The sequence below is a fragment of the Toxorhynchites rutilus genome, chromosome 2 (genome assembly GCF_029784135.1).
Source record: "Toxorhynchites rutilus septentrionalis strain SRP chromosome 2, ASM2978413v1, whole genome shotgun sequence".
NCBI lineage: Eukaryota > Metazoa > Arthropoda > Insecta > Diptera > Culicidae > Toxorhynchites > Toxorhynchites rutilus.
This window is the reverse complement of record NC_073745.1, coordinates 42,261,306-42,274,012: the sequence shown is the minus strand read 5'-3', so window position 1 is coordinate 42,274,012 and position 12,707 is coordinate 42,261,306. Positions and strand designations below refer to the sequence as shown.

The window sequence follows — 12,707 nt, the reverse complement described above, 5'->3', positions numbered from 1 at the left end:
GACGTTTTATTCCAGTCAATCAAATATGAATGCGCGCTCCCTTTTTGCCCTTGTCGGGTGGACCGGTGGTGGACGGAACGAGAATAAATGGCACAAACACATTTGGATCGTGATCTCGTTAAATGTCATTTATTTGCTTACACAGTCGAAAAATTTAACATCACAGTCTGGAAATGGTTTTCCGTATTCGAGCTAGAACAATATGATATGCCATTCAAGTGAAAAAAAATTAGGTATTTTTGATGGAATCAATTGTACTAAAATTGTCAGTATCCGAACGATTAGCGATATGCATTTATATCAATTAAGACAAGAAAAATCCCTACATAATCACTATCTCATTGTTAGTACTATTTGAAATGTTTACATAATTCACGGTGAATTTAATTCGAATCTAATGTCTGCCTAATTTATTCGCATCGATTCATCCATACTAACTAACTCATTTAACTGCACACACCCTGATTTGTTGGAGGACACCGTCCAGGTGAGTCTCGAATGACACCAGGTAAAACACTAACAAACAGATTTATTTTCCATACCATCACTCCGAACGATCCCTCGGTCCAGGAATGATTAATTAATTAACAGTAAACGTCACCACACACCCCAATTCTTGCCCTCTTCCTGGGGAACATATTTTTGGACACCATCACGTTCAATATCACCCGCTCCCCCCGCATTCCTTTCCCGCTCCCGCCTGGTGAGGGGTTGATTTTGCATAAATTATTTTATGCTAATCAGCACCGGCAGCGCCGGGAATTAATACCGAAAACAGTTTGCGCGTTTCCAAAGAACCGAGCAGAGCACAAAGTTGTGTTGTTTTCCAGCGCTTAATTTATTCGAAAGAGAAGCGCCCTGATGCTGACGAGAGGTTACCCCTTTCGGAGACAGAGAGCCAAGTCAGATGCGTGGGTGGAATTAATAGCAGCGCGCTCCAGCGGTAACATTTGGCTTGATTGCTCGAATTTGCAAAAAATAAACAAGAAAAAAACAGCTGGGGTCACCTTGTCCGGTAATTAAAGGGGGAATTGTGGAGAAAATTTCTCGCCACAAATATACTCAATTAAAATGCCAACGCTGGTTTATATTGTTTTTTTCTTTAATGTCGTCGGAAGTTTCGCATTTCTGACATTCGTATTTTTATTGGCTGTTTTTCATGTATCCTTATTTGTTTGCAATGTCACCCTTAATTGCTGCTTGGATTGACAGTTCTGGACTCCGGCTTTTGTTTTCAACATTGGAACATCAAATGCTACCATTCCGTTCGCTCCCTTTTTCTGGGATATTGCATAATAAATTCATGAATCGCAAAAAAGTTTGGGATGCTTTCAGTTGGTGAAAGGATAACCCCTTATCATATCAAAACCTGTACTCATGTGTTTCATCTGACGCCAGCATGAAATTTAAGCATGTTTCTTTACGTTCCAGTCAGTGTCAATCGTTCCGAGTTCAACTTTTGGTATGACACTTCCGCTTTTGGAATGAGGGTCGATCGGTCAATGAGGAACTGCATAAGAAAAAAAAACCGCAGCAAAACAAAAATACGCTTTGATTCGAGCATCCGCCACGATAAAAGCAGAGTGAAAGCATGGAAGTAACAATCACGGGTTTTACATTGCGATTTTCTTAGATTCTTCAATCTAATTATGTACTTTGATTTCATCATCAACAGCTTCTGAGCAAAAATTGGACGAATCGTTTAGATAAGTAAGCTAAGACACATCGTGAGATTTTGTCACGAATCAATGTTAATGTGCAATAATGGGTAATAGAGTTTACATCACTTTAAGGGAGTATTCTAGTCTAGAAATTTAAAAAAAAATAATTTTTTTTCCTTCATATTTCTGTAGTTTAGGCATTCACGAATATACCCTAGGAAGGACATATCGAAAATCCTATTATTTACCGAGTTAGAGACATTTTAGTGATGCGATATCTAACCTGGTACGGCTATAACAATGAACTTCAGACGTGTTTTTCTCACAACTAGTTTTTTCAAACTGGCGTACACGATATCTTAAGTTCTACTGAACCGATTCGTGTCGAATTTATATGGATACAATCTACAGGAATTTCTCTATCGCATGAACCTCAAAAATATGATATTTTTCAAATTTTACTATTTTCAAAAAATCGTAGGACATAAGAAAAAACGTTTTAATCCGCATTTTGTTTTCAAACGGCCGTCATTTTGTAAAAAAAAAGGAGATGTTATTGACTTGTCCGAGATTCATGCGATAGCGGCATCTTCACTGATTCAGAATCTGCTCGATTTTTTTGTTTTATTTTTCAAAGGAATACAATTCCATAATCAATCGAAAGGTTCACTCTTTTCAGTGAACAGAAATACCTATTACTTTAGCAACACACTTCAGCGCTGTGAAATTTCTGTGAATTCATCGTGTGGTAAAATCTGCTAAAGGCAAAATAACATTCACAATGTGTCAATTGAGTTTCGGGTCAGGTAGTGAAAATGCACTTGTAAACAAGCATTTTTTCAATATTTGTTGATTTTATTATTCGAAGTAGTTTTCTCCAGCTTTAATACACATTTTACACCGAATTGATAGCGATTCAGATCAAAACAGGCAGTAGGTATCCCTGAATAAATATTATAAAAAGACAGTAAAATATAGTCGTTGGCGGTTGTTTATTGACATTAAATTAATCATTGAGATTTTGTCCTTAATTTATGTATTTAATAAACGGTTCACGTGAGAACTGGTCAAAAAGAGTGTTTTTTAATAGATTGTTTCCCAGAAATTCATTAATAACTCTTTTGTTTCGATCAATCAAATTAATTTTCTCAAATGGTTCTGTGATTCCCTCTTGGGTCTTTTATTTTCGCTATACAAGGCGGACTCGATTGAGTCTCAGATTTCTTTTCACTGTATATAATCGAATTCGATATATAATCGAGCCAAAACAAAATATTTGTTTTTATGCATATATTTTTCGTTTTTTGGATAAAAAAAGAATTTTTTTTTTTATTGAACCCCTTAAAGTCAAAATACACCTTTCTCCCACGAAAAAAATAAATTCATCCAGAATCCATCATGAGGTGATAGACGATCATTTTTGATTTTGTAGAATGGTTTGGTCGACCTGAAATGTTTTTTTATTGTAGAATCAGTTGACGATAATTGATTGATGATTCATTCTTGCCCTCGCAGAACAAATACAAGCAGATCGCATGTCGCACTTTGTTTCATGTCAATGTATTGAAAACTTACCTCGAACGCTATTCCAGTGGCCTTTTTCGCAATTGACATACACTCGACTACAGGCGATTATATACTTATTGCACCAGCACCATTATTCCACATATCATAACTACAACAATCTTTCTTTGACACTGAATAGAAATAATAACAATGGCAATACTTGCAAATATCATGCTAGAGGAGATGTGTCTAAAACGCGCCTGCCGGGCAATTTGACCCGCCTGATTATCTCGTAAACCAGCAAAATAGAAATGGCAATCGTGACAGTCAATAATAGAATCCTACCATGCAAGTTTTACATTTGTAACATGCTTTAAAAAAATAAGAAAAAATAATTTTCTTTGGAAGCGATTTTCGATGCAATTTTCTACATCATTTCTATAAGGTTTTTGTTGCTTTTGTTTGCTTGAACCCGATTCAGAGGCGTATTTATTATTAGTCGAGTTTATATTTATTGAGTCGAGTTCCCAGTGGATATCTCAGATGAAGTAAACGGTAAGGAAGGATTCATTTCCTTCTCAATTTGATATTTTCCGCATCAGCTTACCATCGAACAGTATGGCATACCCTCGATCGGGGCAATTTGCTCGCTTTCAGCCGGATAACATTCTCACGTGAGAAATAGCTTGTGAGGGATGCCAGATGATTTTTTCAAATATCTCTGCATGACACGAATGAATGTCTTCGAATCTAATCATAATAAACAAAAATGGGCAAACCATCACGATATTTCTAAATCATGTTCGATAAATCACACAAACAATTGTTTTCACATACTTTTAAATGACCTCAGTATGTTTTTACAAAATTAAATGTTCTCAAAACCGGAGAAACGGTTTCTTCTCTTCGCTGGTGGGCATGAAGGGAATAGATGGATTGAATCTCTCATTCATACAAGCTGTTTCTCAGAGCTTTATAGTCTCTGAGAGAAACAGCTTATGAGCATATTATACTTCTGATGGGCCATATTGCACCGTTTGATTGAAAATATAAAATTTGGGCGCCTTACAAAATAAAATTCGTAGCACTTTTGTTATTCAGTATCTAAAATACAGAACGATTAAAAAAATTTGCTATTCTCAAAGGAAACACTTCTTTTAATATTACTGGCCTCTAAAAAAGTTACATTACTTTCTCATGCTCGAGATAAGCGTAGCTGTTACCCTTAGTGAAGAAAGTTTTGCTACTGGCAAGCGCAACCCAATCACATACAAAATTTCAGAATGACATTTACTTTCTTGTTGACTAAATAAACGAAATAAATTCAGTCTGTGTATATCAATAACCTCGAAAAGAGTTGCATTCCTTTATTATGATCAAGATTAGCACAAATGTCATCTTTGTTGAAGACAGTTTTGCGATTGGCACGCGAACCCAAATAACTCATAACATTCCAACATGACATTCACTATGATTTGGCTTGATATTCCTCAAATAATTATGTGGCGCACAACCTTAACGTCTGTTTCGCCATACCGTCAGTTCCATGCATTCATGCAATGTCAAAGGCCCAACGAAGTCCTCATGATGACGGAAAACAAGCGATGTTCATTGCTTCGAATAGAGAAAAAGTTGAATGCTTGCCTCAGAAGAGATCCATTATTCATGCTCTAGCGCAAATATTCCTCTTCCGCTACCTTCCACTTTGTTTATATTTATGATCGCGGCTGCATAATTTGCACCACCAAACAATCATCCATAATAAAATAAAAATATAAGATGATTGTTGCATCGCGACAGGGCCAATGCACACGGGAGCAGATACAAATGGGGTTTCGGCGTAGCGAAAAGATCGAATAGCTCCAAACTAGCGTTGCTAGAAAGCATTTCATTTTCGGCAGAAACCATGTCTTTTCATACCTTGTAGCTTCAAATGAGCAAATAATGTTATCTGTCCCCAACGCTTTAAAATATTTGTATGCATGGAAGCAGACATCTCTTTCTTTTTTCATCTCTTTGGGATTGCACCCACAAAAAGTCCAAACGACGTCAACGGGGACCGAACCAAGGCCGGCTAGAATTGAAGACTGTTTTTTACGACCATGCCACCCACATAGCTAATGATGCTGTTGCGCTGAAGCGTGATAATATTACAACTCATAACAAATTGAAATTGGAAGGTGTTTTCTTATTTTACTCTTAGAAAACGCTTTCCAGCATAAAGGAGATCTATATCCATCTCGGTCTGGGCCGTTTACATATGTTGTAATACGTGCTTATTTGAAACGCGTCTCTTGTTTCGCCCACTCGTATCAATCTTATATTGCCGTACCATATATATTATACAAATGCTTACCAGTATTTGAGAGTCATGACATTTTCTGTTATTTTTACGCTCATTTAATGTAGTAAATCGGGATGACAAAACATGTGCTAAGAATCAATTTTGGGTGTAAGCTCAAATCGCATGTCACAGGCCCAAACCAACGAGAGCGAAGTTGATGTTCTTGGTCAGGTTTTCAACTAAAACTACACTAGCGAAACCGGATTCCGGTATTTATTGATTGTACAGGGTCTTTCAGATTAGACACTCACGCAACAAATTTTAATAATTTCTACAAAAGTGAACCGATTTTTATTTTTTTATAAACGAAAATAAAAATTATTTTAGGACATTTTTGATGTGACCACCCCTTTTTTCGATAAAGCGTTTTAAACGGTGAACAAAATTGTCCATGCAAAACTGTAACATTACGACTTCGATGCTGTTGAAAATCCGAGTTATTTCTTCTTTAAGTTTCTCCAAATTTGGTGGCTTATTAACATAGCAACGGTCCTTCACGTACCCCCAGAGGAAGTAATCGAGCGGACTTAAATCCGGACTATACGGCGGCTAATTCCATCCACAGTTAAACAGGGAAAGAAAGCGATTGGAGATGACGCGATCTCTGAAAACTATACGCAGAAACAACAACGTTTCATCGGCGGTATGAGGCTTCACTCCGTCCTTTTGGAAGATGAAACGTTCGAAATTGGGCATCATGACAGGGAAGACTTCATCTTCCAGCATTTCCCGATAGGTAGCGCCAGTGACGTTGCTATCGGCTCGAGTAATACGCTTTCACTAAAAATACACGTTCTTGTAAATTGTACATCTTGACACTCAAAACCATCCGATCAGACTGAACGACTAGCCGAATATTATCGTCCCGAAGTGGGGAATGCAGTGTTACCATCTACGGAGCGAAAAAAATTTTATAAGGAGCTACTCGATTTTTTTGCGTGAGCGTATAATCTAAAAGACCCTATATGTTTATCTCTATCTATAAAGATAAGAAAGTTATATTGTTTTATTTCATCGACAATTTTGGTCACCCTATTTTTGATAACATAAAATGAGCGCTCTATCATATGTAAGAACTTTGTCGAAAACATTTCTTGCCTAGAGAATAAAGATATACCACAATTTTTTTTTCAGCGCTTTCTATCTAAATTGTATTAGGGTAACCATGAATAAATAAAATAAAAATAAAATTCTACATCGAAATTGTCTTCATACAACTTTTGGATCTTATCAAGACCAACATTTTACGATACAGAACTTGTCAATATCTCAATCCTGCTCAAAGTTATTGATGAGTTTTCTTCCAAAAACTCATGATTTCAATTTTAATTTACTAAAACACCTAAAATTACATAGTTTGAAAATCACATATTCTATAGAGTGGAATTTGTTCTTTCAAATTCCGCCAACAAACAGTTTCTATGTTTGCCCCAGGAAGAACGACAAACAAAATATGAAAGTGTATTTTTTGGGAAAAAAATATCAATAACTTTGAGTGGAGTTGAGATATTTATAAGTTCTGCATCGCAAAATGTTTGTATTAGTAAGCTCTAAGAGTCTTTTAAGACAGTTAGCATGTAGAGTTTGAAAGGAGCAAAAACCAGTATTTTTCATGGTGACCCTAACTCAACTAAGAAAAAAGCGCTATATCGGTTATTTCAAGAGATAGAGAAAAAATTGTTTCACAAAGATGTCTCAAATAACTGGGACTACAACATTGTCGAACTATGATTGTCTCTTTCTAAAAAGATAAGAAAGTTATATGTTTTATTTCATTAATTTCATTGGATTTTAAGCTAGAAAACAAAATGCAAATAATTATTTTATAATAACTTTTTGTCTTTAGAAAATAAACAAATTACATATGTAAAAAAATCGATCCTATAATATTTGATCAATTTCGAGTTTGTATTTTCTCCGAGTTCCGTTTTTGGTGAAAAAAAAACAGACGGAAAAACCGTGTTGATATGAATCGGTTCAGTAGAATTTGAGGTATCGTGTACGCCAGCTTGTAAAAAGTAGTTTTAAGAAAAAGGCGTTTGAGTCAAGGCCGTACAATAATCGATACCGCATCACTAAAATGACTGTAGCCCGGTAAACGATGAGAATTTCGAAAAGTCCTTCCAAGGGCATATTCTCGAATGTATTAACTTAACTTATGACGAAAAAAACTTTTTTTCCAAATCTAGACTAGAATACCCCCTTAATATGACATCTTCCATCGATTCAATACATCACTTACCCCATACCACTAAAGCTATCCATCGAAAAACAGCGAAAGTAAAAATGTACCTCGACTGTTTCTTACATTTAAAGTAATGCCACGAATGTGACCTTCTCGCAGCTTTTTTTCAGCAAGATCATGACCGTTGAGCTTTAGCCCATCGCAAAGTATGCCCCCAGCAAATCCAAGCCAAGCGACTGGACGACAAAAATTCCTCAACATATTGATTTGCATTCTTGGCTAACAACAAAAAAACGAAACAAATACCCTTATTTTTCAACCCAACAGGTTGCGCGGGTAAATCGAGGGCGCAACATGTTTTATGTAAATTTACCCTTTGCAACCCACGGGCGCTTCGAGCGCCAATTTCGTTCTGCTAGCCAGAACGGGCTTATGATTGATGAGTTGACTTGATGACGTTCAGATTGCCCTTCGCGAGCCAAGCGAAAGTCTTGCATCCATCCTTTTTTTCTTCTTCTTCTAACGAGAATGTGGTTTGTTGCCATGAGGACCGTTTCCGTGTCGGTGGGACGGAGAGAGGGTGTAGCAACGAATGTATACACTCTCGAGAAGAAAAACGATCCCTTCTGGATTTTTCTCGGCGCCGAATGCCTCCGGGGTTGGGAACGGATGCGGGAGGACTCCATATTTTTTCATTTGTCAAAAAATAAATAAACGTTGAAGTGGAGATAGAAGGAAGTCAGTACCAGGGAACGGAGAACACGCTATGGTACCGGAAATTTGTTCTGAGTTTTCTATCGTTTGCATGAAGGCCAAAACTCATTTAAAATTTGCTCCGTCGAACGAGGCAAACGATGAGCGCAAACTTTGAGAACGGTCAGTCCGTACAATGTTCCGAAGCTTCATTTCCGGAACAGAGCAATATGTGTCGGATAAAGTTTGGGAAGACAATATCGCCCAGTGGCACAAAACGATGGCGTTAACTTATTTCCTAATCAACACTCGTTAATCGCGCCCCTCGCTCTTCGATGAACATTTAATCAGGGAAGCAATCGTTTCCACATAATCTCCCAAATGAAGAGTAGAATCTCGTTTCGATTTCCACCGGAGCAGATATTTCCATTCAATTAAGTTCCGAATATTATATCATATGCCTCACACCCTTCCTCTTCCCCTTTTGTAGGCACCGCCTTCGCCGAAATTACATAGCAATTGGCTGAAATTAATATGTAACAGGCACCTTTGTTGCGAAGAAGAGCAATCTCACGTGTCAGTCATAAATACACTCCCTGGATTGTATGATAAGCCGAAACGAGGCAGTGGTGCTGTTGTGATGAAGATTGGCACCTGTGCTCATCCGATTCACAATTAAGACGCCCAGATCGAATTATTATTATTCGACTCAGGAAGTGGGTTCTGCCTGAGCGGAGAACATCTTCAATTTAATGTTGGATTTGTGGGAGATACGCTCAACGGCAACGAGGAGGACAACGATCTCAAATATCCCCGACCATCGAGATCAACGAACTGATCCGCACTTCACGAGTAACACATGGTAACAAACGAGCTAGCATCTCAGCAGCGTTTTGTCAATGAACCCTCGCGGTCTGTCCCGACAAGAGTATGCAAATGCATCTCGCCCCGCTGTCTAATCTGCACATTTTAAAATGGATGACTATACAAAACAGTACAATAAACTGCTTGAACTACTTACCGATCGGAAGGTTACCCTGTTGCTAACCAGCTGCAGCAGAAAACTCGTACAAACGATAGGTATGTTGCCAGTCACATAGAAATTTATGGAAAAACTATTCCACTTTCAAATTCAGCCCCCTAGGGTGATCCCCCGCGGCACATGGGGAGGGTTCATTGGAAGCGACAGAAGTGCCACCTTCGAGGAATTCGCCGATGATGCCTTGCTGAATAATTCTCATCTCGCCAATGAAATGACTGAGTTATTTGAATTTCAACGCGGATCACAACGGTGGCTTATGCTAAACCGCATACATGGGAACGGATGAATATGGATTCGGGGACCAATGAATCGGCATTTTAAGCGAACCGTTGCTGCATGCGGAGGTGATTGAACTGGCCAGACGCAGTTCTGAATATATATTTTTGTGTTCGAACTGTTTCTAAGTTCTCGCAATTCGGCCACCAGAAACTTATAATATCCCAAAGGTTAACACGGATGAATATAACGCTTCAAGTGATACATCGATCCGTACCGCATGAATAAGGTAGGGCGCAAGGGACGGAAGTTATCTCCGAGAGATTCCCCCTTCGCACCGAACATAATCCATTATCGTTACTGACTTCTGCAGTAAACCAGCAAAGTTTCCATCCGGTCTCGTTCGGCGGAGTGAGTAATGCAGTAAGCCAGAAGTAAAAAGTTGGCAGCATTGGTTGAAAAATGCAAATTAGGAAAATTTGCTATTTCTTATCCCCCGTCTGCCTCTTAATTGTAAGTAACCTAAACGAAAGTAGTAACTTGTCCGGAAATTTATAATTAATTAATTTTCTTCGCGCTGCTCTACGACAAGCCGAGCGGGGCAGAAGGTTCTTGAAAGAAGGTTGCGGCAAATCGGTGTCATAATTAAACTTCAATCTAGGAGTTGGATGGAGTCCGTAATGTTCCGTTTGCCTAGAAGATTGTATATATTCGTGATGGTACGATGAATAAAATAGAACTTACACTTTTGCGGATGGATATACAGGGTTTTCCAACTTTAAATTTCGAAAGTAAATTGAAATAAAACACACTTAAAATTCGAATTTCGATGAAACTTTTATTTCAAATTAAAGTTTGGTTTATGCCATTATGTGTGAAATACAACATCATTCAAATGTCCACCTAGGGCTTCCTCGCACACCTTAATGCGCACCAAACAGTGACTTTTGGCGGATGCAATGGCCTCTCAACAATCACGTGTGGATTTTCTGAGCCCCATATACGGAAATTTTGGGTGTTCACATAGCCACCGAGCTCGAAATGTGCCTCATCGATGAAGAAAATTTGATGCGAAAATTCAGCATGCAGCTGCTGTTGTTCGTTCACCCAATCGACGTATGCCCGACGCATTCCATGGTCACCACGCTCTAATTTTTGTACCAGTTGGACTTTATTGTTGAAATTGCCAACGAAGCAACACGATTACAAGAAGCATGCCATGATAATTTAATGCTCTGTAGTTTGTCGAAATATATCTTTCTTGTTTGATCGTTCACTAGTTTAGTCGCATTTTATTTTCACTCCCTTCCAAGTGGTTATGGGCCCAGCACGCTTCCACTGCACTGCGCTTCCAAGTGGTTAGTGGGCCCAGAACTAGGTGCCTAGCAACGATAATCAACATCCGTGAAAATTGTTTCCTGAAACGAAGCCGAAATGGAGAAGATCCAGTTTCCGAAGCTAAATGGAGAAAATTACAGCAGCTGGAAGTTCAGCACCGAGCTTCTGCTGATCCGGGAAAATTTGTGGAAGTTCGTCACCCAAGTGAGACCAGCCGATCAAGCTGCGACGACGGCGGATCCGGGAAACGCTGCTGAGTTGGAAGATTGGAACTACGGGGACCAGCGAGCACGAGCCACGATCGGGCTCTTGATGGAGAGCAACCAGCATGGCCTCATCAAGCAGACAATGACCGCTCGTGAAGCCTGGAAAAAGCTTGGGGACCATTTTGAGAAGCCAACCCTGACTTCCAAAGTGTCCTTATTGCGAAACCTGATTACGAAACGGTACAGTGAGGGCGAGGACATGGAGAAGCACGTCGTCGAAATGGAAGAAATCTTCGAGCGTCTCTCCTTGGCGGACCTGAAACTGGACGAAAAGCTGCAGGTGGCGATTGTGTTGAGTAGCCTCCCGAAATCTTTCAACACGCTGACGACGGCCCTCGAGAGCAGGGCGGACGACGAGCTCACTTTGGAGTTGGTGAAAAGGAAGCTCATCGACGAGGTAACGAAAATCGGTAGCTATGGCAACGAGACCGGTTTGCGGGCAGGTTCTGGTAAGAAGCCACTTACTTGCCACTACTGCCAAAAACCGGGGCACAAACAGCGAGAGTGTCGGAAGTTGGCCAGTGACCGAGAAGAGGAGAACTGGAAGGACCAGGAGAACCGGAAAACCCGCAAAACTTCGTCCAGGGCAAAGGCGGTTCGTGAAGATAGGAGCGAAGCCACCTTCATGGCCAGAGGAGCAGTTGAAGCAGCAGCCTGGGTCGTCGATTCCGGGGCGACATCGCACATGTGCGCCGAGATGGATTTTTTCGTGGACCTGGATGAAAATGTGAACGAACACGTGGTGCTCGCTGACGGCAAGACGACGGTTGCGAGGGGCAAAGGAACGTGTCGCATCGGTTGCTTCGATCTTGAAGGTAAAAATCTGACAGTTAATCTTACAGATACGTTGTACGTACCGAATCTCGAGTCGAATTTGATTTCGGTGCGGAAGTTGGTCGAGAAGAAAGGAACCGTCATCTTCGATGCCAAGGGCTGCACCATTCTGAAGGATGAAAGGGTTGCAGCAAACGCGGTCGTTTCTGGTGGGTTGTACGTCTTGAAGAACGCCCACAGAGCGACGAAGGTGGAAGAAAAACGCCACACCGCCAACTGTCAGCACACGTAGCACAGAAGGATGGGTCATCGTGACAACGAGGCCTTGCAGGATTTGAAGAGGAAGAGCCTAGCGACAGGACTGCAAATCGAGGATTGTGGGCTGCGGATTCAGTGCGAGTGCTGTCTGGAGGGAAAATTTGCACGACTCCCGTTTCCCAAAGAAGCCAAGAAGAAATCGAAGCGCGTTGGATTTGGTCCATGTCGACGTGTGTGGGCCGATGAAAAATGTCACACAAGGTGGATGTCGCTACTATCTCACCGTGATTGACGACTATTCTCGCTACACGACGGTATATTTCCTACGTGAAAAATCCGATGCAGAGGACAAGCTGAAGGACTTCGTGATGGAGATGAAGACCACCTTTGACAGGCCGCCGAAGATCATCCGATCGGACAACGG

At 40.1% G+C, this 12,707-nt stretch overlaps 1 protein-coding gene across 1 annotated transcript in view; it reads right to left on the bottom strand.

Annotated features, from left to right (window-relative positions):
* Positions 1 to 7,758, bottom strand: part of LOC129765695 (uncharacterized) — a 44,340-nt gene extending 36,582 nt beyond the window's left edge. The window contains exon 1 of the mRNA XM_055766113.1: positions 7,754 to 7,758. Coding sequence (XP_055622088.1) covers positions 7,754 to 7,758 — 5 coding nt within the window. The remainder of the gene's footprint in view (positions 1 to 7,753) is intronic.
* Positions 7,759 to 12,707: the final 4,949 nt, after the last annotated feature.